The 26,136-nt window shown below is 39.3% G+C and overlaps 1 protein-coding gene across 4 annotated transcripts in view; it reads right to left on the reverse strand.

Moving 5' to 3' along the window:
- Positions 1-17,706, reverse strand: part of LOC130916566 (filamin-C-like) — a 50,564-nt gene extending 32,858 nt beyond the window's left edge. For all 4 annotated transcript variants that reach the window (XM_057837384.1, XM_057837383.1, XM_057837382.1 and 1 more), the window contains exons 1-3: positions 17,119-17,706; positions 5,082-5,330; positions 119-216 (exon numbers count right to left, since the gene is read on the reverse strand). In XM_057837384.1, the coding sequence (XP_057693367.1) occupies positions 119-216; positions 5,082-5,330; positions 17,119-17,485 (714 nt within the window). In that variant the 5' untranslated portion in view covers positions 17,486-17,706. The remainder of the gene's footprint in view (positions 1-118; positions 217-5,081; positions 5,331-17,118) is intronic.
- Positions 17,707-26,136: the final 8,430 nt, after the last annotated feature.

Raw genomic sequence — 26,136 nt, forward strand, 5'->3', positions numbered from 1 at the left:
TATTGTTTAGTTAAAAATAAATTTTGTTGGGTACTCTGAGAGTTAACTATTTTTGAAAAGCAATGCCCCGCCCACCATTCCCCATCAATGAAAATAGATCTTTTTTTATGCATCTCACCTGAGGCACACCAAGCCAATCATCCGCCTGCTGCATGGCTTCTCTTGCATTTTCCACAGGCTGGTTGGGGTCCCACTCGGCCCAATCAGGACACAAACCTAGTAGAATGCAAACAAGTCATTACAAGAGCCTGGTGCACAGATGTGTGCAGTTTGGCTTCTGCTGCCATTGCCATGATGAGACCCCACATGGGCTGTCACTACTACTGCTGTGGCACCTTCAGCTCCAGGGTCTTATGTGGTGTCTGTTGGCTCTTCAGGACAAACAAGTGCGGCAGGCATGCTATAGCTAGCATGCCCTGGGCAGTTAATAGCTAAATTGGATTAGTGTTGACAATGGAGAGAGTGTTTTGCTTCAAGGCCACTGCAATACAAATAGATAGTGATGGATGGATAAATAATAAATAAATGTCACTTTGAAACTAGAGATAAATTAAGCACGACATTTAGGTGTGTAGGTGGTTAGTGGGGTGGATAATAATTAGTCACCCCAATCGACTGTGAAAAAGCAAAGATTCGGTGGATCTTCTGAGGAACAATCGTGATTCTACGGAAGGCAATTATTGAAAGATGTTTTTTTTCCGCGGGCATTAAAATAAATAAATAAATAATGTAAAATAATCAATTACAAGGCACATTTCAGTAATTCTGATTCATGAATGTTCTAAATTATTTGTAATACCAAAACACTATGAAACATAGTGGAAACTAATTAATTAATAAACATCAATATTTGTATCTCTTTGGCAGATTTATTTGCATTACCTGTCGTGCAAACATTCAACAAAATACAGTATATGCTTGAAGCAGAAGCGATATTGAAGGAAACATTGTAACAAAGTGCGAGCTATCCACTTTAACTGGACAGTGGAGTCTGAGGCCTACTGCATTTATCAAAAACTAAAAGCAAATGATGAAGGGCTGAAAATTGCTCTAAACGAAACATTTAAAGCATTAAAAAAAAAAAAAAAACAGTCTTCTTGTAAAAAAGAAATACTATTTCTGTTTCCATAATGAGCAGTGCCAGTGACGGCCGCTATTATACTGCGACATCCAGCAGCCAGGATGAAAACTGCAAGTAAAAGTTACTCATCCTGTATCCCAAGGATTCCCAACCACCGGGCCGGTACCGTTCCGTGGCACATTTGCTACAGGGCAGCAGAGAAATAATAAATAGAGAAATAATAAATAATTTCCGGATAACCGCTTCCTGGCCTGTGCCTCATGACTAATCTGAGTATATGTGTACGTCGCCCTCTAATGGTTGGCCGCCATTACTCGTTTGTTTGCACACCTATAGCTGCCCAGCCTCAGTTAATGTAAACAGTAACGTTAGCTGCTGTTGGCTGTGTGCTGCGGGCAGCAACTTTTTTGGACAGCTTTTTTACAGGGAAAAGGCCACCTGCTGAGCCAGAGGAGGTGCCTACATCCAAGTCCATTCTGCTTAATATGTGGCTAAAAGCTAGCAAACGAGGCAACAAAAGTGAATGCACTGAAAGCACCATACTTCATGGTGAACCATATTGCTAAAGCCAAGAAACCTTTCACGATTGGTGATGAACTCTTTATGCCTGCGACCATGGATATTTGCTGTCAAGTTTTAGGAGAGGCCACTGTTAAAAAAAGGCTGATTCAACGTATGGCGAGTTACATTTTCCCTGCACTTATTGTTCGTTTTTGGTCCTGTCGTGGTGTTTTACATTTATAGTAATTATCACACTGATGTGCACCATGGTGCACTGGGAACCAATGCGTGAATTCTACGGACTGTTTTGATTTCTGCGGAAGGCTTTGAAATCAGCAGACAATTCTGCAATAAACAAATCGTCAAGTCCTGAGGGACTAACTAATTAAATTTTTCCATTGAAACTGAAGATGAATTAAATACATTAAGATATATATAAACAGTTTAGTGGCAAGGATGTGAAGAGGTCATTATAAAAGCAAGGAGTCTGTGTATTTGTCTAAAAACCCAGTGGGTGCACTAAAACAGGTCTACACCAGCCTTTTTATTTACAATATTGATTTTATCTCAGCGTGGACGATTTAAGATGTTTTTCGCAGTGGTGTGCAAACGTAAAACAGAGCTGCTGCGTGTTGTCTCCTGTCACACAGCAAGAAAGTCAGGCTGATGAAACAACGCAACCTTGTATGGGCAGCATTGCAGCAGTGAAAGATGCGTCTCTTTGGACCATGTGTAAACACAGTTAAATAAGGGGTTGAACTAGCCTCCATTTATGCTTCCGAAATTCACGCTTCCAAGTGAACTATCAATGTTTGGCGAAGAAGAAAGCCATCATTAGCAGAGGTGACAAATGTATTCAGACTGTACTGAGAGAAACTTTAAGATCCTTCCTAATCCTTTACATAAATTCTATGTTTGATGGTATAGTGATAACTGAAAACATGCAAAGATTGGGAAGTACCTTATGTACAGTAGTAGTACTCAATTTTTGTTTTAGTTTATCTGATTTTGGGGGGAGGGTTAGAACAGGACCACACCGGTGGTCCTCCAGTGCCGTTTGTTGGCTACACCTATGTCTTTAGTCCAAAAATCAAAGCACATTTCTTTCATGACCATATTAAAGCTCCTTGTCTCCTTGCAGAGAAACAAATGGTAAATATTTTAGTAAGTTCATTGATACTATATTAGACTGGTGTGGCATATTCTCTAAATCACTTAGCACATTTCATCGACTTAAATTACAAATGTAAAATTGAATGAGTTGACCTCATCACTGTCCATGAGCCTATTTTGATTCAATGTGGAGTAGAAAATACATGCGTATTCCAAATCTTAGGAGTAAGTAAAGTCCAGAGAACTAACAAATGTAGTAAAATAGAATAACAGTGTTTGTACTTGATTACTTTCCCCCACCCAGTGAACTGTGGATGTGTGGTTCTGGGTTTTGTTGCTTTTATACTCGTCTCTGTGAGATATCACTTGTTTGTTTTTTGATGCTCTGCCAAGCAGGAGAGGAGAAGGAAGAAGAGGAATGGTGGCCAAATTTGGGGTTGTGGTTATAGCAGTAAAGGCATTGCAAGAGAGAGCCCTGAGCCTCAGAACGGATGACAGCTTCAGTCATTGCAGGACAGCTGGCTGAGACGTCACCTAGCCATGACTAACCCTCTGACACTACCTGCTCTCCAGAGATGGATGACACACGGCTGACGTTTGAGTGTGTGAGAGATACCAAGACGGCAAGTTCTCTCTGCAAGGTGTTAACGTTTCTAATGCTCTAATGGACTGTGTGCTTGGCCTTGCCTCCATAGCAACAAGGAAAACTAAAAGAGACACCTCATACACCAAATGGCAAGATTGTTTCGTACAAGGAAACCTGCATCCCCACACTTTTTTTTTTTAATCTGGAAATGAAACCAGAAACCTAATGACTGCAGGCAAGATTCCTCATATTCTTCAGTTGCTGCTGTTTGTTTCTGTTTATTATTTATTTTGCAATGGTGGCTCTTTCTAGTATTTAAAGGAGATTTTTGCAAGAATTCCTTGTATGTGCCTCTAGTAATAAAAACGCGATGTTTTTTTGATTCTGCTGATAATGCAATAAAAATTACACTTGACACTGGGATTGGTTGGGAAGCCATTACAGGTAAGTAAAGTAACCAACCACTAAATATAATACACTGCCACACACAGGGTAGTCTGAATAAGAAGTACCAATGTGGGTGGTATGCATGGTGAGCAGAGAAAGAATATGTCTGTGGCATTCTACAACTGAGTGTTCTATTAATAAGCTTGACCAGTGAATTTGTCTCAGAACAATTTAGGTTTGTAATAGAGGATGCTGTGGCATTCCTAACTCAAATTTCAGCTGAACACAAAGCAAAAAATTGAGAAAGAGATGGCTCGTAACTCAGGAAACTTGTAAACACGGGTACTCATAAATCAAGCAACTACAGTATTTCTGTAGCCTGGCAAATCAGAATGTCTTTCGCTATGCGCAAGATACATGGGAATTCAGTCTGTTCTTACGTGGTTTGGGCTGGATTTCTACGCTAAAGGTGAAGCTAACAAGGACAGACAATCTGACAGAAAAAAATCACAGAAGGACGTGACTCATGCTGTTGGTTGTAGTCAATTTTTAGTTCTCAAACAATCATGGTATGAAGTCATGATAACTAAGGTTTTTGTGTGAAAACTCTAAGCCAACTTAGTGCATTGTTGTGTGCGGTACTTTCTTTTTGAAAAAAGAGCCAACGTTAAAGGTCATTCTGAAAGATTTGTGGCGTTAGGTCTGTCTGTGACTCAGTCTGAAAGCAAGTATGTGCAATGTTAAGTGTTGCCTCGTGCTTTGAGCTATACTTGCAGAAGCAATAGCAAAATGCTGAAAAAAGTGCAATTGAGTCCCCCACAGCCTCTATGTCGCATATACGGGAAAAAAGACGACAACACAAAACACCTTCAAAAACTCTCAGGAGTGTAAAAAAGGTTCACTTTTGTTCCCATCATGACGCATTGCAAAGTCCTGTCTTGCGTGCTGTGATTCGCCTGTCAATATTGGACCGGAGTGGAAATCCACAGAAGACCATATTGACTTGTATTTCTTGTACATGGCAAAGATCAGCCTGGCTTGCCAGGCGAGTATTCCGGTTCAGTTCAGTTTGGTTCGGTTCGGTTCGGTTCGGTTCGGTTCGGTTCGGTTCGGTTCGGTTCGGTTCGGTTCGGTTCGGTTCGATTCGATTCGATTCGATTCGATTCGATTCGATTCGATTCGATTCGATTAAATTAAATTAAATTAAATTAAATTAAATTAAATTAAATATTACATGGATTCCTTCTGACTGAAAATTCCTGGAACAACAAATCTACTACTAAATGGATAATACAGTGAAAAGCATACTTTTGGCATGCCTATTTGAACATTATTACCATCTTTATAAGGGCAGAATTCAAGATCCAGCTCCTTTAAACAGTCCAACAGCACGTAATCAATGTTGGGACTCACCTGGAGCGCAATTATCCACCAAAGCTCCAAGGGCTTTGCCATCCCTCCAGTCGCGGTTGAAGTTGTTGATTGGCAGCTGAGGCACTTTGTTCTGGATCCAGCCAAGCAGACGCTGTTTGGGCGTCATCTTCTTTGTCTCCTCATCGTCCTCGTCATCCCACATTGGCATAGATATAGAGTAGTGCAGGATGAGAGTCCAGATAAGACCCAGGATAAGCTTTAGATTCCCATCAACGATGGCTTTGCTATCTGCAGTGAGAGAACAGTAGTGGATTATTAGACAGCACTTGAAAATTCAGTTATTTTCTTTCTTGCTCATCATCAGATGATATGAGAGAAGTACTCACACTCTTTAATTAAATAAAACATATTGTACATGTATGAAATAGATACTGCTGTAATAGTAATGATAATACTTCAGGACTATAAACTCACTTTATTGTGTATAGTATGTATTGAAGTCCAATATGCACACCCAAAATCGTACTTTGCAGGTAATTTTCCTTATTAATCATGTGTAATATGAGCCTAAGAAATGTTGATGCATTTTTTGTCAACAGTTACCATGTACCCTTTGATTTAACACAGAGGTGTCAAACAGATTCCACAAAGGGCCACAGTGGGTGCTCGTCTTTGTTCCAACAGATCCAGCACAGACAGTTCAACCAATGAGGTTTCTGATAAAACCAGCTATCAGCAGACTGTTTTCACTTGTAAAGGTATTCATCTCGTTTGGTTGGAGTGAAATCCAGCTCCCACTGCGGCCCTTTGAGGACCGGTTTGACTCCCATGATTTAACAATTCTATCTTGGGAGAGATTTGATTCAAAACATTAATAGTTCTGTGCTTTTTATTCTAATATTATGTACTTAATATTGTGTGTAATTGTAAATTGAACAGCAAAGCTTGCGATCAATGACATAAACGTCGGTGTCAAGTAGACATGTGCAGATTACTGGTTTCAAGGTAAACCGTGGTATGAAAATGTCAGTTCACCCCCTGTGCTAGCATTGCTACATGATGGCTGTAGGAGGTGAAACTCCTGAAATCACCCCCGCCCCCCATTGAAGACAACGAAATTGCTTGAATGGGAATACTTCGGCTACGGCTTAGAGTAGGAGGGCTAACCGACATGTAAGACGTGTTTGTGGAGGGTGGTTGCTGAGGAGGCAATACCTCCAATATGATTTTGCATTCATGCAAAATTAAAGGTTAGCTAGCACTGTCATGAACGTTTCCCACCTGCTACAAGACTTAACGGCAGTGTGTTTTGTGTGTCTTGTGTGTTTTTTTCTCTCTGGCAACTCTCCGTGTTGAGAAAGAGAGTGTGTGTATAATGTAAACATGATAAGAGTCATACACACGTGCTTTTGATGGAAAATGATTCAATTACTTTTGTTCTGAAGGGAACAATTTTCAGCTGTGGTTGTGGGTTTACACTCACCTAAAGGACTATTAATTTTTATTTTATTTAGAATATTTCTGTTATTTTTTTAGTTTTTTTTTTAATGTATTTTAACGTAACATTATACTTATGTTCCAATTTACTAATGTGTTCTGAAAAATAAAAATCCTGTTCCATGGGAAAAAGATATTTTTTTTAACCCAGATATCTCAAAGTAACACATTTTAGAGCTGTTTTTGCAATACCGTGATACCGTGAAACCGAGATATTTTTGCTTGAGGTTATCATACCGTCACAATCTCATACCAGCACATGCTGAGTGTCAAATGAAATCTACTCCTCTCTTTTACTTCAGCTACTCTGCATGCTTGGGCACTTGCAAACTGACACAACCACTCACCGACTGCCATGCGAGTTCGTGCTAATATAAACACTTGCTACTGTCACGCCCAGTCACCATTAGGGAATCAGAGCAATGAGTTTATATTAGGGCTGTCAAAATTATCGCGTTAACGAGCGGTAATTAATTTTTTTAATTAATCCCGTTAAAATATTTGACGCAATTAACGCACAAATGCCCCGCTCAAACAGATTAAAATGAGAGCACAGTGAAAGGTGTACTTGTTGTGTTTTTCGGAGTTTTGCCGCCCTCTGCTGGCACTTGGGTGCGACTGATTTTATAGGCTTCAGCACCCATGAGCATTGTGTAAGTAATTATTGACATCAACAATGGTGGGCTACTAGTTTATTTTTTGATTGAAAATTTTACAAATTTTATTAAAACGAAAACATGAAGAGGGGTTTTGATATAAAATTTCTATAACTTGTACTAACATTCATCTTTTAAGAACTACAAGTCTTTTTATCCATGGATCGCTTTAACAGAATGTTAATAATGGTAATGCCATCCTGTTGATTTATTGTTATAATAAAGAAATACAGTACTTATGTACCGTATGTTGAATGTATATATCCATCTTGTGTCTTATCTTTCCATTCCAACAATTTACAGAAAAATATGGCATATTTTATAGATGGGTTGAATTGCGATTAATTACGACTAATTAATTTTTAAGCTGTATTTAACTCAATTAAAAATTTTAATCGTTTGACACCCCTAGTTTATATATTAAATCTTATCATCTCATCCAATCAACGACATATTAATGAGAACCTGTCTGTTTGTAAAGGCAATCAAAAATGACTACAATTGAAAAATAACGTTCTGGGTTTCTTCAATACAAAATGTCTTGCAACCGTGATAATGCGGCATCAAAGTTTATGAAAAATATTGGAAAATAATAATAAGGATAATAATAATGAAAGGTCACCTTTAAGTGAACACACGCACATACCTGAAAATCTGTCTTTCAACTTTCCACCACTGGTTTTCAGTGGGCAAAGACTTAAAGCAAGATTTAAGAGCTACGCCGGGCATGTTTTATCAGTGTTGGAGCACAGAGCTGACCAGGCTATTCTGAGTAGGTATATAAACAACCGTGATTGACTACCAAGGGGACAGCAATCTAATGTGTCTCCTCCGCAGCCCACCCCAGCAAACCCTCCTCCCGCTACAGCCCCTTTCTTCCAGACAGCTGTCTGGCAGAAGAGCCCTAACAATCTGTCATGTGGTCACAATGCTACACTGAAGACAGTGACAGCTGAGGATATGTGCAAGTGGATCTCTCCCTGCATAAATACCGCTTGGATTTCAATTACCTCCCAAACTGGGAGCGCCAGTGTGCGATAAATCAGACTTGGAAATTGGCCGAATCGACGGCAAAGCGAAGCACTTCATTTCCTAAAAGTTGCCTGGAGGGAAAGTTTGCCGAATGAGCCGCTTTAATTTAAAGATGCCATCGCTTAACCTCAAAGACATGCTCCACTTTTCATGTGGTCAGCAGTTTGTGGGCTGTTGATTACATCCTCTGAGGAACTGATGCATTTTTTTGTGTGTATGTGTGTGATTCCTTCTTGTTCTAGGAGGATTAGGTAAAGCTACTTTTTTGCTACAATAAAATATTATTACTATCAAGACAAGACAATTGTTCACATTTACCCAGTCATTATGCAACGTTTTCCTTAATGAATTGAATTATATATACAGTATTTAGGCCTAACCACAATATGAACAGTAGAGCAATTTGGTCCTGATTGGCACCTGGACAGCAGTACAGTTAACCTCCGCTGTGTCTTTAATCCCTGGTTTAAAACACAGAGCTGTATACAGCAGTGGTCTCCAAACTATGACACATAGGGCTGCGGTGGGTGCGGGATTTTGTTCCAACAAAACAGGACGACACCTTTGTACCAATCTGGTGTCTTACAATTGTAACAAGTTTGATTGCAGTCATTTGCTGCTTGTTTCAGCAGAAACCTCATTGGTTAAACTGTCTGTGCTCGATCAGCATTAGCAAAACCGGTTTGGAGAACCCAGGTATACAGGATATGATCAGTTTAATACAGAGTGCTGTGCCCACAACTTAAGTTTTCTGTGAATTTGTAAGCAACTTGGTGGGTGCTGTAGCCCATAACTAACTTATGCCCTATGGGCAGACATTTTTACGATTACAGTCTAATGTGTAATCGTCTAATTTGTCAAATTTTCCAAAATCTTTCGTCAGATCTTTTCAAACATTTGTTTTTTGGGGGGGAAATTTATCAGATTTTTGTGTTGATTTTGTGAATTAATTTTTCTCCATAAAACTCCTCAAAAGAAATAAGATTTTATACATATTACAACCTATGATGAAAAACACCAATCAAACCATGTTTATGCGCAACACACAGTTGTTGGATATAACCCCTTGATGAAACACAGCTCCACTTAGAAAAGTGGGCACAAACATTCTCCTCTTCTCACACCCAAATCTAACCATATACGGACAATACAAAGCGGCACATCTGAATATTAATTAGCTACGATTGCCAATGTTTTGTTAACACTTATATGGTGTTAGAAATCTGCCCCTATTTTTGCTAGAGAATTAAATTTGATCTGTTATTAACCAGGGGTGAAAGTGGGCCAGAACGGTCAGGAACGCAGTTCCGGCATAATATTCAGGGCCAGAACGCAGTTTCGGTACACGGTGGTTTGATTCTGAAAATATGACAGCAACTGTCAAAACGCTATGTTAAAAAAAAATGCTAAACTGCCACACATTCATTTCAGCTCCAAGAAGGAAATAATCTAGCAACATCAGATTTACATACACAAGTGTTAACAACAAGCATGATAAAGTGCTTGTGTAGCGTAATCCGTTTCAAAGCAAAACGCCTGGACTCATTTATCCTTGCAATTTGCTGACATACTGACATGTTATCAGCAGAGATGGTTAGCTCTGATTTGTTCATGTTTTCTGGAACAGCAAAAAAAAAAAAAGCTTGTTGAATTGATGCGACAAAAAAAGGGCAATGCAACATTAAATGGATCAAATCTTTAAGAGCAACGAAAGAGTTGAGGAGGCATTATTTATCATATTTAGTTGTATTTGCTATGATGGGGAGGTTCTGAACATCTTAGCTGTCAATGTGCACTTTGGACTTATATTTGTTCATTTATGTTAGGCTACTTATTCATTTCCTTTCCATTTCCTTATGATTGAAAAAAGTCAATGTTTGCGCGATCTTCAAAATATATTCCATTTCACTCTGCATAATATAAGTCATTTGTATTTATTTTTCTGAATGTATGTTACTTATATCTTTTTTATATTAAAAAAAAAGGAAATGTTTACATTAACTTTTTTTTTAATATACTGTATATCCTATGTTCTTAACTAGTTAAAATTGAGATTTGGCATTTAGTATGTGATGAAATGAGGGAAAATAAAAATTAGGAGCTGGAGGTTGGAGTTATTGCTGTTTTTGTTAACTTTTATTTTTGCAAATCATTGAAAAAATAAAATTTTGAATGAAAAATAAATAAAATTTCTGGCTCCATGGCGACCTTGACGTCGGGGAGTTCCAGCAAGAAATTCTAGCCACTTTCACCCCTGGATTTAACTTGGCCTGAAAATACAAAACCTTTGCAGTATATCGTTTTCGGGTCACGATTGACCAGTTTAGGCAGTTTAGGCATGTCAAAACTACCATTAATTTTTGCATACGAAAATTTGAAAACACAAATACAGTATGAGGGATAAGTCGAAATAATGCGAAACAGTGAGGTGCAAGTAACATTAGATGCAGAGCGCCCTCTCTCCCCCAATATCTCAATTGTCTTTTTTTTTTTTTTTTTTTTTACAAATGCTGCAATATTTGCTCATAGTTTTGGGGACAGGTCAGATACTCTGTACAGGAGGTTCAGGCCTGCTTTATGCATACATAACATTAGCAGGTACCTGACACGTGCAAATAATTTTCTGAAAGATTTTTTTGTTTGCTGTCAATTACTTTATGAAGAAAGTTGAAAAAGCATATTTTAGACGTTGTGTTTTTGTGTCTACACAGTGTTGATAAGTGAGGCCACAGAAGTGTCACAGTTTGAGTGGCGCAGTCAGGTGTGGCAAAAGTGGCCCGGAACACGTCTGGCTTTGGCAAGCCAACTGTGAGCACAAAGAGACATCCATCAAACACCATGTGAGCACACTTGTGCAACTGAGCCTGCTTGTGGCTTTTTATTGCCTCTGACAGTATGTGTGCAGATGCACAAGCTGTTAGGTCAAACAATTCCTTGACTTTTCTGGTAAGGCCAAAGAGACTGTGTGTGTTCTTCTAACACACGTAAACTGTGTGACGTCTGTCCACCTCGTGGCTTTTATGTTGATATTTGCTAACCTACGATCAGCTCTCTGGCAGCCACCACTGCATCAAGACACCGAAGCATCGGAAAATGGGAAATTCACTCAGATCAGTAATGAGCAAATCTGAATTCTAATAATTGGTCCATTAAATTGGATTCACTTATTTGCAACATTATATTCCCTAAATGTTTTTGCATTTCTCTTACTGTAGCTGCTCTGCTTCCAGTAGGTTCTTGTAGATGAACCTATATAAGACGAATATAAGACAGTGTTTTTTGCATTGAAATAAGATTGAAAAAGAGGGGGTCATTTTATATTCGCGGTCTAGACATTATACCCATTCACGACGCTAGATGACGCCAGATATCATTGAAACAATGTTCTGCTATGACAGATCTCAGCTACTCTCCCCATTCACGACGCTAGATGACGCCAGATATCATTGAAGCGATGTTCTGTCATGACAGATCTCAGCTACTAGTCTAACCAGATTGCGTTATTTTATTGCAATGTTTTTACTTATTCAGATTTGTTTCAAGACTACAGTTACAGTTAGACTTCACTTTGATGGTTAATGCAGTTATTGCAATTTTGCTGTTTTGTCACAATAGATTGGATTATTTACATTTCAAAAACCAGAAGCCATTCATTTACGAATGTGATTGCACTTTAGTTTACATATTTAAATGTTCAGATATTAAGATTTGAATGAGGCAAAATAACATCCTTTTTCTCTCAAATATATTGTTATAATCATTTGTTTCCGATGTACTGTAATTGTTTTCTGTATAAAAATGTATTTGGTGTTCAAGAAGTCATTTTTCAAACTTGAGTCTTGAAAAAGAGGGGGTCGTCTTATAATCAGGGCCGTCTAATATTTGGGCCAATACGGTACATTAGCATTTTTCTGTCCCCTGCTCAGTCAGAGCAAACTCTTACAGCCACCATAAACAAGTTGATTTTTTGAATACATGAACCCATTGCAGCATCCCTGGTAATGTTTTTTTTTGTATTCAATTTTTTTTTTTTTTTTTCCCCCTTTGCATTGGATTAATCTTAATTCTTTAGTGTGAGATTACAGCAAAGTCACAAGGTGTTGTACTGTGGTTATGAGTGCTTGGATGGCTGTATTGAGAATTAATACCTCACTCAAGGCCCGTAAAATGCATGTCCTGCCACTAAGTGAAACTAAAAGTTAAACTAATAGATATATGGGCTGCATATCCACTTGCCAGCCAGCTACGCAATAGATACGCTCTCCCACTGAACTTGCAGAAGGCACCAGGGCCAGGTTGACCCGAGGCAACGTGTATACAACATTGTGCACTCATTAGCACAACCTCAGTGAATGCGCAACCTGTGCTTCAACGAGGTGTTGAGGAACCTTGCGAGTTAAACTTGTGCGTGTCGCTGCTGCTTTGACCTCAGTGAGGCTTCAGCAATAAAATTTCCGATGAGACATTGACTCTTACGCATCTCCCTTCCCCTAAATTATGTCTCACTTTCTCTCAACTTTGTTGCTAACATCACTCTGTTTGCTTTGATTACTTCATAGTAAAAACAAGTCTCAATACCAGAAACTATCACTGCTATTTAAAAACATTAAAATACTTATATGGAAACACATTTACAATCAACATGTATCGCATAACATAACCCAAAAAAAACATTCACACTAAATGTGTCATACTCAGCAGAAATGTTGTCTGTAACGAGTTTTACTCCACTCAAACGATGAAAAAATGCTGATGCTGAAAGGGCAAGCACCGAGAGCCCAAATCTGATTAGTTTAAAATAGTTTGCTTGCTCATATACATTGTGCAAGTGCAACAAGTGTACCTACACACTGAGAAATATTGACATGGTATATTTCATCCCACAAAAATAAAATGAACTCGAAATGTGCTGACCAGGGATAATTATTGGATTCCAAAGTAGCTGGCTGTCCCCTTTCCACACCCTGAATAGCACAATTATTTTCCTGCATGGTCACCATTTATCAACACAATAAAAAATACTGTACCTACAATATATGAGGTTAAATATAAATTAAATAGCACTTTGAGTGGTACGTACGTGAATGTACATCATACCTAAAGGTGCAAACATTTATTCTAGTCTCTGCATTAAGTGCAGAAAGAATTGTGCATTATAAAAAAAAAAGTAAATGGTTTAGTTTACATTAAAATATGCGAATATCTTACCTTTCAGCAAAACAGGCTTTAGGCCAGAAGGGCTGGTCTGGTCCGGGTTTTACACATTTTTAATACTACGGTATTATATTTTTTTGGTTGGTATTTATTCATGACAGAGGGTATTACTTATATAATTTCCCCACGTCCCTGTGGGCTGTCTTTTTTTTATTTTTTTAATTACAATTATATACTGTTTTTTTTTTTTTTTTTTTTTTTTTTCAGACGCATCCTGACTTGTGCAGGTTAAAAAAAAAAAAAAAAAACATGCAGCTCCGCCCACTAAACGGAGTCTGTCAAATGTAGTACTATCTCCGTGCTGTGCTGGATCATGCAAGTGTGGAGACGAAAAAATAAATAAATAAAAAGAGAAAAAAACGCTTGTAATAGAATCGGCAAAATATGCAAAAATAGCATTTTATTTATTTATTTTTTTTTTGTATAACAACCTTGTTCCCTCAAACGACAGAGGATTGTGTTTTATTGGAGGGCATTCAATGTTAGCTAGCTGTCGGGCAGTTCACAAGGAAACTCACTGTATTTTAGTATTTTTTAAGAGTTAAAAAGTAACAAAATAATCCAAAAATACAATGGCATTTCCAAAAGAATCATAAATATATACGGTTTATCCTCTGCAACACTCCCAGAAAAAGAGGAAGAGGATATACAGTACTGTAAAATGATTGGAACTTTAGTCCATATATGGCGAAAAAACACAGACAAGGTTGAAAAAGCAGTTTCTGCTCTTGTACCCTTCTTTAAAAGAAACTGCTGTATTTTTTAGCCAAAAGAACTGTTGTGTTTGATAGAACAATATGTCTATATGCTGCCATAGCAGATTCATGGCGCATTAAGCCCCCGAACTATTTTTAATTTGTCCGTTTTACCCTGGAAACCCCCGTTTACAGACGTCGCGCTACCTCTTTTGTTTCAACCAAGCCATAGAAAGAAGGTAAGTAATTACATTTATTATTCAAAATGTCTGTCATTTTTAGCTTAGAATCATTAAGTGATGTCTAATATTTTGTTTAGGAAAAAAAAAGAAACGACTTGAAAAAATTATTCACTCGCATATTTTAAACTTTTAAACAAATTACGTCATAATGAAAAAAATGGTCTCTGTAAATAAGACACGGATATCTATGTCATAACTATGGCTAAATTGTATTTTTTTGTTACTGTCGCATTTTCCCCAATATTTTAGATGACAAATAATTAATCCAAACAAAGAAAATTTTTTAAAAATATGCTTAACAGAGTAACTATAGGGGGAAAAAAAAAACTCGACCACTCCTTGATGCAGGGGTCGCGTTAACCGAATATTTTCCGTCGTTGACCGGTTTTTTAAAACGGTGACGGAAAAAACTGAAGTCCATCCGTCATTTTGACAGGTTGCAATTCACACTCAAGACCACAGGGTGGTGAGTGAGCATATTAATTAGCTACTGTCCCTCTTGATGCATGACGTCGTTGGCCTTACTCGGAAAAATGTCAAGGCAACTGAGTGTTTGCCTGGCACGGCCAGACTGTTCTCCCTGTATTTTTCCAAACACTGAGAGAATAGTCTGGGACACAGCCTCTCGAATAGGTACAAAATCAATCCACAAATCTGATTTGTTTATTTGCGTGACGTGTTCTTCACGAGCAACGTCACTCTTACGCGCCGAAAGTCGTCTCTACAACAACACAGATGGCGGGAGAGCCGAGAATATGTTCCAATCCGCGGTAAATTCTGTTTTAAATGAGTTAAAACACATCGACATGAGACATTGACAACAGTCTGTCTCGCGCTAGCCATGTTGAATAAACTCCGTTCTCCTCGTATGTTTACTTCCGCGCGCAAGTCCCTCGTCCTGCCCTCGTCGCTTTGCTAACGGCACGTCTGCCCGTCGCTGATTGGTGCACTCCGCTGTCTGTTGCCTCTTGTTAAGCTTGTTCGGACAGAATATTAATCAAAAATGAATGAAAACTAAATACTATTGAATATGTCATTATTATCATTTTAAAAATGTAAGTGACAGGTAAAAATAGATTATGACCGGATTTTTATGACACTGTCAGTCAAAATGACAGACAACGAAAAAGTCTAGCGCAACCTCTGCCTTGATGTCTGCGATTTTTCTGCCTCGCAACCCTTGTTGTATTACCATGTTTCACCCATATAATCCCCCCCAAATCCGGCTATGGACATTCACAGCTGTGTCTTGACACATGGGGATACATGCTACATGGAGTTTTTGAATCAAAAAGAGGTAAGAATGCAATAATACCTCATTAAATTCGTGGCGTCTTTAATTATGCTCTTTCATGCTCTCACCTCCAGTTAGGGTTTTGCTGTTTAAAAAAGCTTCTTTTTTTTTTTTTTTTTTTTTTTTTTTTTTTGTAATGCCCTCCTGTTCAAAACTCTCAAAATCAGGTGACTCGGACTTGGGTGCAAAAATATGCGACCGGGACATCCCTATTTTAAATGATATAAAGTGGGCCGGTCTGAGGCATGAAATTCCCGGCCTGAAAATGAGTCCCACTCCGGCCTTAATGTGACTTGTTACACTACAATTGGTGTAATAAATGAGCCCTTTGAACTTTTTACCTAGCAACGAGCAGGATCATCTTTTTCGAATCTACTTCACTACGACTGCTAAGTAGTGAAAATCTCATACCCACTTTCATCTATAAGAGAAAGTATGTATAAATCTGCAATATGTCTAAAGGAGTCATTGATGGCATCATGGTGCATTCGCTTGGCTTTTGTAAGGGTAGCATGGGATCAATTTCCAGTCGGCAATTATGTGACTGTATGTGCCCTGCGACTGACCCTTGACCCCGTTTAGGGTGCAGTCCGCCATTACCCGTTCTCAGCTGGGATAGGCTCCAGCACTCAGAAACCCTAACCAGGATAAGTGGTGTTGCAAATGGATGGTTAGCTGTATATTTAGAGGATTAGTTGCAAATTGATTAATTCACAATGTGATTTATCACGCCTCAGACAAATTGTGGTGGCCAATTTTGCATCTGAAACTCACAGTCGCGCGTGACAAAGAATGCAGTTATCATGTTATTGTGTTGTGTCTAGCAAAGCAAGTTTAAGATACAGTATTCTGAATAATCTAATGGCAGACTTGAAATCATGCCACGGAGAAAAGGCCTTTCTACTCGGCATTCCCTTGTGTCTGGGTCATTCTGGTACACAGTACAAAGTGGTACACTGCTACAGCAGTTTCTCTTCTGTTTAGGCAGCTACATCCAATTCCCATGCACTCAGAACCTGTCACACCGAAAAATGGCTTTTAAGATGATTGCTTACCCCCCAAATTACTAAAGATATAGACTGCACTCATGTAACTTGTCCTCTCTTCAGACAGGGAGTATAGATACTGCAGTTGGAAGCAGACAAATTGTATGTGGCGAAATACCAGGGTTAGTTCATCTTTTTCACTAACACTTTCAATGCAACGACGTCAACGTTTTTTTGGGTGCTTGCAGTGATGCCCTCCATTTTGTATAGTGAAAACCGTCGGAGACACTGTAAAATGTCTATTTATATGGTACCCTCCATCAGATTTACAACCAATGCCAATTTCGGCAAAATCTGAGTCGACCGTGCACACCAATCTGTGTTTTACAATTTGGGAGCTCGGTAAATTCAACTTCTGGTATCATAACACCTACAAATCCTCCAGGTTTCAGGGACTTACCAATAGACACCAGTTTGATGTGCTCCCGGTCCAGGAACTCCAGTGCTACGGAGACATTCTCCAGCTTCATTTGGCGAAAGTTAGGCCTGCTGTGGTACTTTCTGTACATTTTCTTCTGGCTAAGCACCTCCAGAAGCCAGATGAGCTTCAGGCCATCACTGAAGTCACGCTGCAGGTCACCGATGGTCTTGTTGACACACTTCAGGTGCTCGTTGCACCACCGGGTGAACGTGTTCTGCTGGATCTTCTTCCATGGCGCGTCCTCGGCCAGATCCTTCTCTGTTGCTGGCATCTCATCGTCCTCCTCCCCGACAAAGTCGGCGGCCTGGTAGTACTGTGGCTCCTCGCTGTAGTTGTTGCTCATCATGGCGGTCCTGGTTGGATTTCTTCACCACAAGTTCAGTGCGTCAATGGCAAAGTGTGCACTGGGATAAGTCAACTCTTGAAGAGAACAGGGTTGTCAAGACCTGTGATAGATGTCCAAATTCCACCTCCTCCTGGATTCAATTGGCACAGTTGTGCTAAAGTTGCTCCTTGTACTGTGCAGTGTGGCCCCTGGAGCTGGCGTGCGGCCCCGGCTAGTCTCTCAACGTGTTTGACTTGAATGTCCAGACAGGCAACTGGTGGCTTTATAAAGGCCCCTCCACCACCCACCCCTGTACCACGTCATTCTGGAGCCCCGCGATTATACCCCATGTGCTCATCTAGAAGGGGACCGGGGTCTCCAGCTCAGTTTACTGGACTGCAGGGGAGGGGGGGGCCTGATTGGTCAGAGCCCAGTCAAAGCATGTCGCTTATTTTTAGGTATTCCTATTTGGGAGACTGTGTGCATACGTGGGTGTGTGTGCGCGCGCATATGTGCGAGTGTGTGCTTGTAATTCTTGACAATGTGTGTCACTTCCAGCACTCATGAGGCTGAACAACTGAGCTAAGAAAAGAAAGTGAGAGAAGCCTTTAAAAAAGAAATATATACACTCACTGGTCACTTCATTAGGTACACTTCCACATCCACCACAGCAAAATATTCTGCCCTTACAGAGCTCAGTTTTAATTGAGATATGTTAGAGTTTTTTATGCCTTGTATAGTGGTGAAGAATCCAAATTTAAAAAATAAATAAATAAATAAAATAAATTGGGGAGAAAAAAAAAAAATGAAGAGTGCACAGTTGTCATTGCTGGATCACTGCACTTCTGCCGAGCACTGACTTTTTATTGTGTGACAACAATTGTTACTATCACAATCAACTGCACCACATGTCTTTTTTATATTGCTCGTCAACAGTCATCATCATTTAAACAGCTGCCTTTGTTTAGTTCTCCTGCACCATTTCTGTCCTTAGATGTCCTCAATGCACTCCTTGTTATAAAGTATATACTTTTTGGTTTTCTATAAACTCAAGCTAACAGAGACAAATTCCTTGCATGCTTTTCAAATACTTGGCCAATAAAGACAATTCTGATCTGAAGAAAGTTAAAGTGGTAGCTTATCTTAGAAGTGCAGCAATTTATAGGTCGAATCCTCCGCCCATCACTTTTCCGTGAAGTTGAATCTTCCACAACTTTCCAGGTAGTGTCCCGCAACCAGGAGTTTGACTTTTGGGGCAGGGGGGGCACAACATATTGATGACCCCGAAATGCAGTGTCAGCAATAAAATTAACTTAAAATTTATAATAATAAATTGAAAATGAGTTTTTTTTTTTTTTTTTTTTTTCCAATCATTATTGAGTGGAATTCTAAATCAGGCTGCTTTAGTCAATGGGGGTGTGAGCATGGGGGTACTGATTTGTAGAGGTTTTGAGTTTGTATCTTATGTTTCCAAGCTGCTATTCATTTTATAAAGTGGTACACATTAGGCGGAAATTGATTTTTACATGTTCATGCTCCATTTTCTCCTATGATGTAGTAGGGATGAACATTCTGACAATTCTAAAGACATCCCAGAAGTGTCAGCTTTCATTTGATACCAAGTTTTTGTCTGTGGCCCTTGTGGTTCCCAAGATAATCACCGTTTTCTGTAGTTATGTCGCGTTACACAAAATAACTTGTTTTTTACTTAAAATAGCTCCTAAAAGTCACAAAACCCTTTTTTCAGCCTGACAACCACTCCAGAATTTGACCCGCGGGTCCCCTCTAACTAAATAAATAGGTTGTCATCTTGTACCCTGACATGGCAGCAAACGTCTTAACGGAAGCACTTTTTAGAATTGGCCCCCTGACTACTTAGGACAGCAATTCTTTTTGCCAAGATCGTCATCCAATGAATATGGTACGCCTGCCGGTGTTATGCCAATGTAGTTACCCCCGTCAAAAATTGTATCCCCTGGGCGGAGCCACTGCAGGTTATTATCGGGTAGTAATCTAGGAGATTTTAAAACATGGCCCATCAATAATAAAAAAAATAATAATAATAATTAAAAGGGTTTTTTTTTGTTTTTTTTGTCCTATAACGTAACATTCGTACTGAACATAAAAAAAGGCCATGTTTTCCTGTTTTACTCATAGGATGACCTTTAGTGGGGCAAATACGTATTTAGTCAACCACCAATTGTGCAAGTTCTCCTACTTGAAAAGGCCTGTAATTGTCATCATGGGTAAACCTCCACCATGAGAGACAGAATGTGGAAAAAAAAACAGAAAATCACATTGTTTGATTTTTAAAGAACTTATTTCTAAATGAGAGTGGAAAATAAGTATTTGGTCACCTATAACCAAGCAAAATTTCTGGCTGTCAAAGAGGTCTAACTTCTTCTAACGAGGTCTGATGAGGCTCCACTCGTTACCTGTATTAATGGAACCTGTTTTAACTCATTATCGGTATGAAAGACACCTGTCCACAATGTCAGTCAGTCACACTCCAAACTCCACTGTGGCCAAGACCAAAGAGCTGTCGGAGGACACCAGAGACAAAATTGTAGACCTGCACGAGGCTGGAAAGACTGAATCTGCAATAGGTAAAAAGCTTGGTGTAATGAAATCAACTGTGGGAGCAATTGTTAGAAAATGGAAATCATACAAGAACACTGATAATCCCCCTCGATGTGGGACTCCATGCAGGATCTCACCCCGTGGCGACAAAATGATAACAAGAACGGTGAGCAAAAATCCCAGAACCACAAGGGGGGACCTAAGGAATGACCTGAATGAACCTTTTGGTAGAAACACAGGTTCTCGTGTTTGGAGGAAAGGAATACTGAATTGCATCCAAAGAACACCATACCCACTGTCAAGCATGGGGGTGGAAACATCATGCTTTGGGGCTGTTTTTCTGCAAAGGGACCAGGACGACTGATCTGTGTAAAGGAATGAATGAATGTGGCCATGTATCGAGAGATTTTGAGTGAAACACACAGCCAGGGCAAAAAAGGAGTGGCTTCGCAAGAAGCATTTCAAGGTCCTGGAGTGGCCTAGCCAGTCTCCAGATCTCAATTCCATAGAAAATCTGTTGAAGGAGTTGAAAGTCGCCCAATGACAGCCCCAAAACATCACTGCGCTAGAGGAGCTCTGCATGGAGGAATGGGCAAAAATAACAGCAACAGTGTGTGAGAAGCTTGTGAAGAGTTACAGAAAATGTTTGGCCTCCGTTATTGCCAACAAAGGGTACATAACAAAGTATTGAGATGAACTTTTGGTATTGACCAAATACTTATTTTCCACCATGATTTGCAAATAAATTCTGCAAAAATCAAACAATGTGATTTTCTGGGTTTTTTTTCAACATTCTGTCTCTCATGGTTGAGGTTTACCCATGTTGACAATTACAGGCCTCTCTAATATTTTCAAGTGGGAGAACTTGCACAATTAGTGGTTGACTAAATACTTATTTGCCCCACTGTATAACTGTTATTACTGTATTTCAAGTCCTGTATATAGTTTCTCCAGTGTAATAAACGTCAATGTCCAAAATATATAACCGTGATTCTTTTCTGGCTTCAATCAATTGTTTAAGTCGACATAACTCATAAGTTATGTTTGTGTGTGCGCTCCCACAGCCAGGGGATACAATTTTTGAAGGGGGTAACTAAATTGGCGAGACACCGGTGGTGGCTCTGTTGTACAATTAGCGTCTTTAGTGGGGCAAATTGAAACTCTGCTCACCATTTTGGCGGTGCTCTTTGGCGTTTCATGGTCCACATTTTGAATTCTTGGTTCTTGCTCAGTAGTTATTGTCACTTTTGAAAGCTTATGTTTGAAGAAATTACAAATATCATCTTGCCTCTTCGGTCCTCAGTGGTTTTGGATAATCAGAGAAAATGACCCTCTAAGATGTTAGTCACATGATCCTTTTTGAAAAACAATTTTGACTAATTATAAAAATATCTTTTTTTGTTCATTTCATTCATTTTTGTTGTTTGTTTTATTGCTTTACAACTTTTATAGACAATATTTTACCAGAAAACTCTTAATTTTAAAATTATATATAGGAAGGTCAATTACATGCAATGATACTTTTCAGCCAAAAGGGGGGGCCTGCCCCCCCCCCCTTAGACTCTGTGTATGGCCGCAACCATGACCAGCAAAGGGCATGGTATAGGCCAGGGTTTCACAATGGTTAGTTTACCCGGACTGTTGTGATGACCAGTCGTGACAGTACACATTGGAGCTCAGATAACATTGGAATTGCAAAAATGAGTGAGGTGAAAGGACCATCTGAAAAAACTTGCATCTCACATTTTTTAGCTTGCCCGAAGTAACTCCACAAGTAACACATCATCTTTTTCAATTGTGTTGTTTCGGTGGCAAAAGTCATTCAGCGACCACCGTTTTGGTGCATCGCTCTTTGTAATTCAAGGTCCTAATTTATAGAACTAATAGTCACTCAAGGGAATGCACACACTGATAATCAAGCTGAATTATAGCATGTTTTTTCCACTGAAAGTCAGCCAGTGCCTGATTATCAGATGTATCTAAAAGATTATCTTGATTGATTATCCTATGGTGTGGGGTCTTAAGTGTGACTGTTCCTCCTAGAACATGTCGTCAAATTGTCAAGCCAACAATAATAAATGTCAAACCTGTTCATTATTTATGGTGGCAAAGGTATTCATGTGTGTTCAAAACCAAATTTGGTTGAGTATTAGTCTCAGCCGGATTGTCTGTATGATTTGAGAACAAACATACTGTACGTTCCCAGTGATAGTGTTAGTCATAACTGTAATGTATTTTAATGTCCTCATTGGCCAGCAGTGGCACACATTAACCCTTTCAGGGACAGTGGTTACTACAATGGACAGGTATTTAAAAGTTGACACTTAAGACCTTTAGCCATTTATAGAGCAAGTGACTACTTTTAGCTATTTAAAAACCTATGTAGTAGCAGTTATTATTACATATACAGTGTATTTAATTATTAAACAATAATTAATGTGCACAAAAGGGTTAAGAATGGCGTCAAACGTGTGGTAACCCGTGACTTCCTAATGAAATACTATACTGATGATCAAAGATGAACACAAAATCTTTTTACAAATATTGTAACTGCCCTCGTGAGCTGGCATCAATGTCTGCATGGTAATTTCCTCCTTCTTCTGTCTATTTATACTTTTAAATGAGCAAATTATCCAACACGTCTTGAAGTGAATCTATAAATGGTTGGCAGTAATGAAGATGTTGAATAAAATTAATACACATATCATTTGAGGATGTGACATTTAATCAATACATGCAAACTGAAATGTGTTTGTATGAGCTGCAGAATGACTGAAGGTTTACGTAATGACTTAACAGCAAACACCACAATTATGACTCTGTTCATATCCCCGAGGTAAGAATAATTACAACATGGCATAAGATTTTTAAGCATAAAATAAACCCCCACTATATTGTGGTTCATCTTTAATGGCCTGGCCATAGCAGCAATGTTTTAGTGTGTAAAGGCAAGTCAAAATGAAAAGTTGTGTGCCTTTTTATATACAAAGCAAGAAGCAGCAGAATTACACACATGTGTAAAACTGTTGCTCCCCATCAGTTAATTAAAGAAAAATCCTCAATGGTCACAGAAATATATTATATAAATTATATTATATAAAAATATGTTATAAATAATATAACTTAGAAAAATAAATAAATAAAAAACCTTCTGAATGGTCAATAATCCACTCTTAAACATTATTGTATGGTTTTAGCTGCATAATGGATTATTATCCTGTTACAAGATCAATGACCTGTGACTGGGATCAAGCTTTCTGACCTTGGATAGCATATTTCTCTCTACAATATGTTGATAGCCTTGAGATTTCATTGCACCATGCCCAGAAGAAAGACACTCTGTTGTGTCTAATGAAATAATGTCTAAGGACTATTTTATTCTAATTTACGAAAAAAAAAAAAAAAAACTCAAAAGTGATGTTAGCTGATAGTCTCCGATTTTTTGACAATGAGAGAGTAAGAATAGCAACTCAGGTATACTGTATGAAGTTTATTTTATTAAGTTTGAATGCGTTCATCAATTACAACTCAGTCTCGTATGTTGTTGAATAAATTGTATTTTGCCAGTGGACACTGTGCATTCATGCTCTTCTCTGCTTTTCTTTTTAACATGTCCAAATTTGAACAAAGACCAAATGAGCATGTCCTTACTTGAGTTCTCCATAAGATGAATTTCATCACTACCAATGAGCAGACCCAGCTGCAGAAAAAAATTACAGGGGGGCATTACATTTTTTGGGGGGGGTACACTTCTTCATCGTAAATTTAGCCCGAACGGTGGTGACTTATATTTTCCGATGATGGTGTCAGTCAGTGAAACTGCAGGAGGTGGCAGCGCTATCCCTTCATGTTGACTTTCGGCCACGTCTTTGTCATGTCTTGAGTTCGTCTTTAGTTTCTTGAAAAAAACACGGATGCCCATTCCAATTTGAATTAGCAACGAAGAAGCCGCTCAATCGCCATTTCTGTAACCGAAGCAATCCCTATCCAATCGCATTACCCAATGGCCGGCTACTCGGCACAGAGGGAGGATTGACGGTCATCACATATGGATAAAATCGAAAGGACACTTTCGTGTATATCGACACTTGACGAGTCAAATGATGAACAGTAGATGTGCTGGGGTCCACATTGTTGCGGAGAGCAAGGTGGCCGATGGCTAGAAATCCGAGCAGTTCTTGAACGCAACACAAGCAATGCCTCGCTCATCTGCATACAAGAACTTTTTGTCTACTCCTTCCTTCCTACTGCAACTTTGCCCGACGATGTTACAAAAAAGCGACATTGGCTAATTTCTCGCGGCACACCTGACGATTTCTCACGGCGGCGGCACAATCGGTTGAAAAACACTGGAATAGAGGGTACGTCCTCTTCGTGTGTGTGTTTTTGTGTAAGATTTTTTTTTTAAATTACACAGTACAGTCTAATCGAACTAGGCTGGGCACAGCAGTCTCTTAAGGCGGGCCCGGCCTCCTAATGCCAGCCCATGCCACCAGGTCTGCTAATGAGCAAGTTTTGTCTTTTAAAAGGTCACAGCGGGGGCAGACGTGAATTGGATTAATTTAGTGTTTTTCTATGTGATTTGGGATTTATTTGCATTCAAGACAGACATTTTATTAGTCTGCCTATTAAAAATCCACCTCCACACCATGTATTGTCCTGCATCAGATGCACTTGTTTGAAGTTGATGGCAGCATAAAGACACATGTCCACCCCATACAATCAGTAAGACTCAAACTTGTAACATGGTCAAGACCAAAGAGCTGTCCAAAGACACCAGAGACAACATTGTTCATCTCCATAAGGCAGAAAAGGGCTACGGAGCAATTGCCAAGCAGCTTGGTAAGAAGAGTTCCACTCTTGGAGCAATTATTAGAAAATGGAAGAAGCTAAACATGATGGTCCATCTCAATCAGAGTGGAGCCCCATGTAAGATATCATCGCTTAAGGTCTCAACGATCCTCAGAAAGCTGAGGAGTCAGCCCAGAACTACACGACAGGAGTTGGTCAATGATCTGAAAAGAGCTGGGACCACCGTTTCCAAGGTTACTGTTGGTAATACCCTAAGACGTCATGGTTTGAAATAGTACATGGCACGGAAGGTTCTCCTGCTTAAACCAGTACATGTCAAAGCCCGTCTTAAGTTTGCCTATGATCATTTGGATTAAGCAGAGGATTAATGGGAGCAAGTTTTGTGTTCAGAAGAGACTAAAATAGAACTTTAATGTCATAATTCCACTAACGGCTTTTGGAGGAAGAAGAATGATGAGTACTATCTCAAGAACACCATCCCTACTGTGAAGCATGGGGGTGGTAGCATTGTGCATTGGGGGTGTTTTTCTGCGCATGGGACAGGACGAGTACACTGTCATAAAGAGAGGATGACTGGGGCCCTGTATTGTGAGATTTTGGGGAACGACTTCCTTCCTTCTGCCAGAGCATTGAGGATGGGTCATGCCTGGGTCTTCCAACATGACAATGACCCGAAGCACACAGGCAGGAATTCCAAGGAGTGGCTCCATAAGAAACATAACAAGGTTCTAGCATGGCCTAGCCGGTCTCCGGACCTAAACCCAATAGAAAACCTTTTGAGGGAGCTCAAACTCAATGTTTCTCAGCGACAGCCCAGAAACCTGACTGATGGGTGGGCCAAGATGCCTCCTGCAGTGTGTGCTAACCTGGTGAAAAACTACAGGAAACGTTTGACCTCTGTAACTGCAAACAAATGCTATTGTACCAAATATTACCATTCATTTTCCCAGGTGTTCAAATACTTATTTGCAGCGGTATCACACAAATAAATCGGTAAAAAATCATACATTGTGATTTCTGGTTTATTCTTTTTAGATTATCTCTCTCACAGTCGACATGCACCTACGATGGAAATTTCAGACCTATCCATGATTTCTGAGTGGGAGAACTTTCAAAATAGCAGGGTGTTCAAATACAGCACTTATTTTCTTCAGAGTATTCATATTAGGGAGTGCTCAAATTTTTTTGTTATCCCAAATCAGCATTTAGCAGACAATGCAGACACACCAAATGATCATTAAATTATTGCCATAAAATGTTACCACTCTCAGATTTAGACT

This window comes from Corythoichthys intestinalis, chromosome 5 (assembly GCF_030265065.1).
Source record: "Corythoichthys intestinalis isolate RoL2023-P3 chromosome 5, ASM3026506v1, whole genome shotgun sequence".
NCBI classification, from domain to species: Eukaryota; Metazoa; Chordata; class Actinopteri; order Syngnathiformes; family Syngnathidae; genus Corythoichthys; species Corythoichthys intestinalis.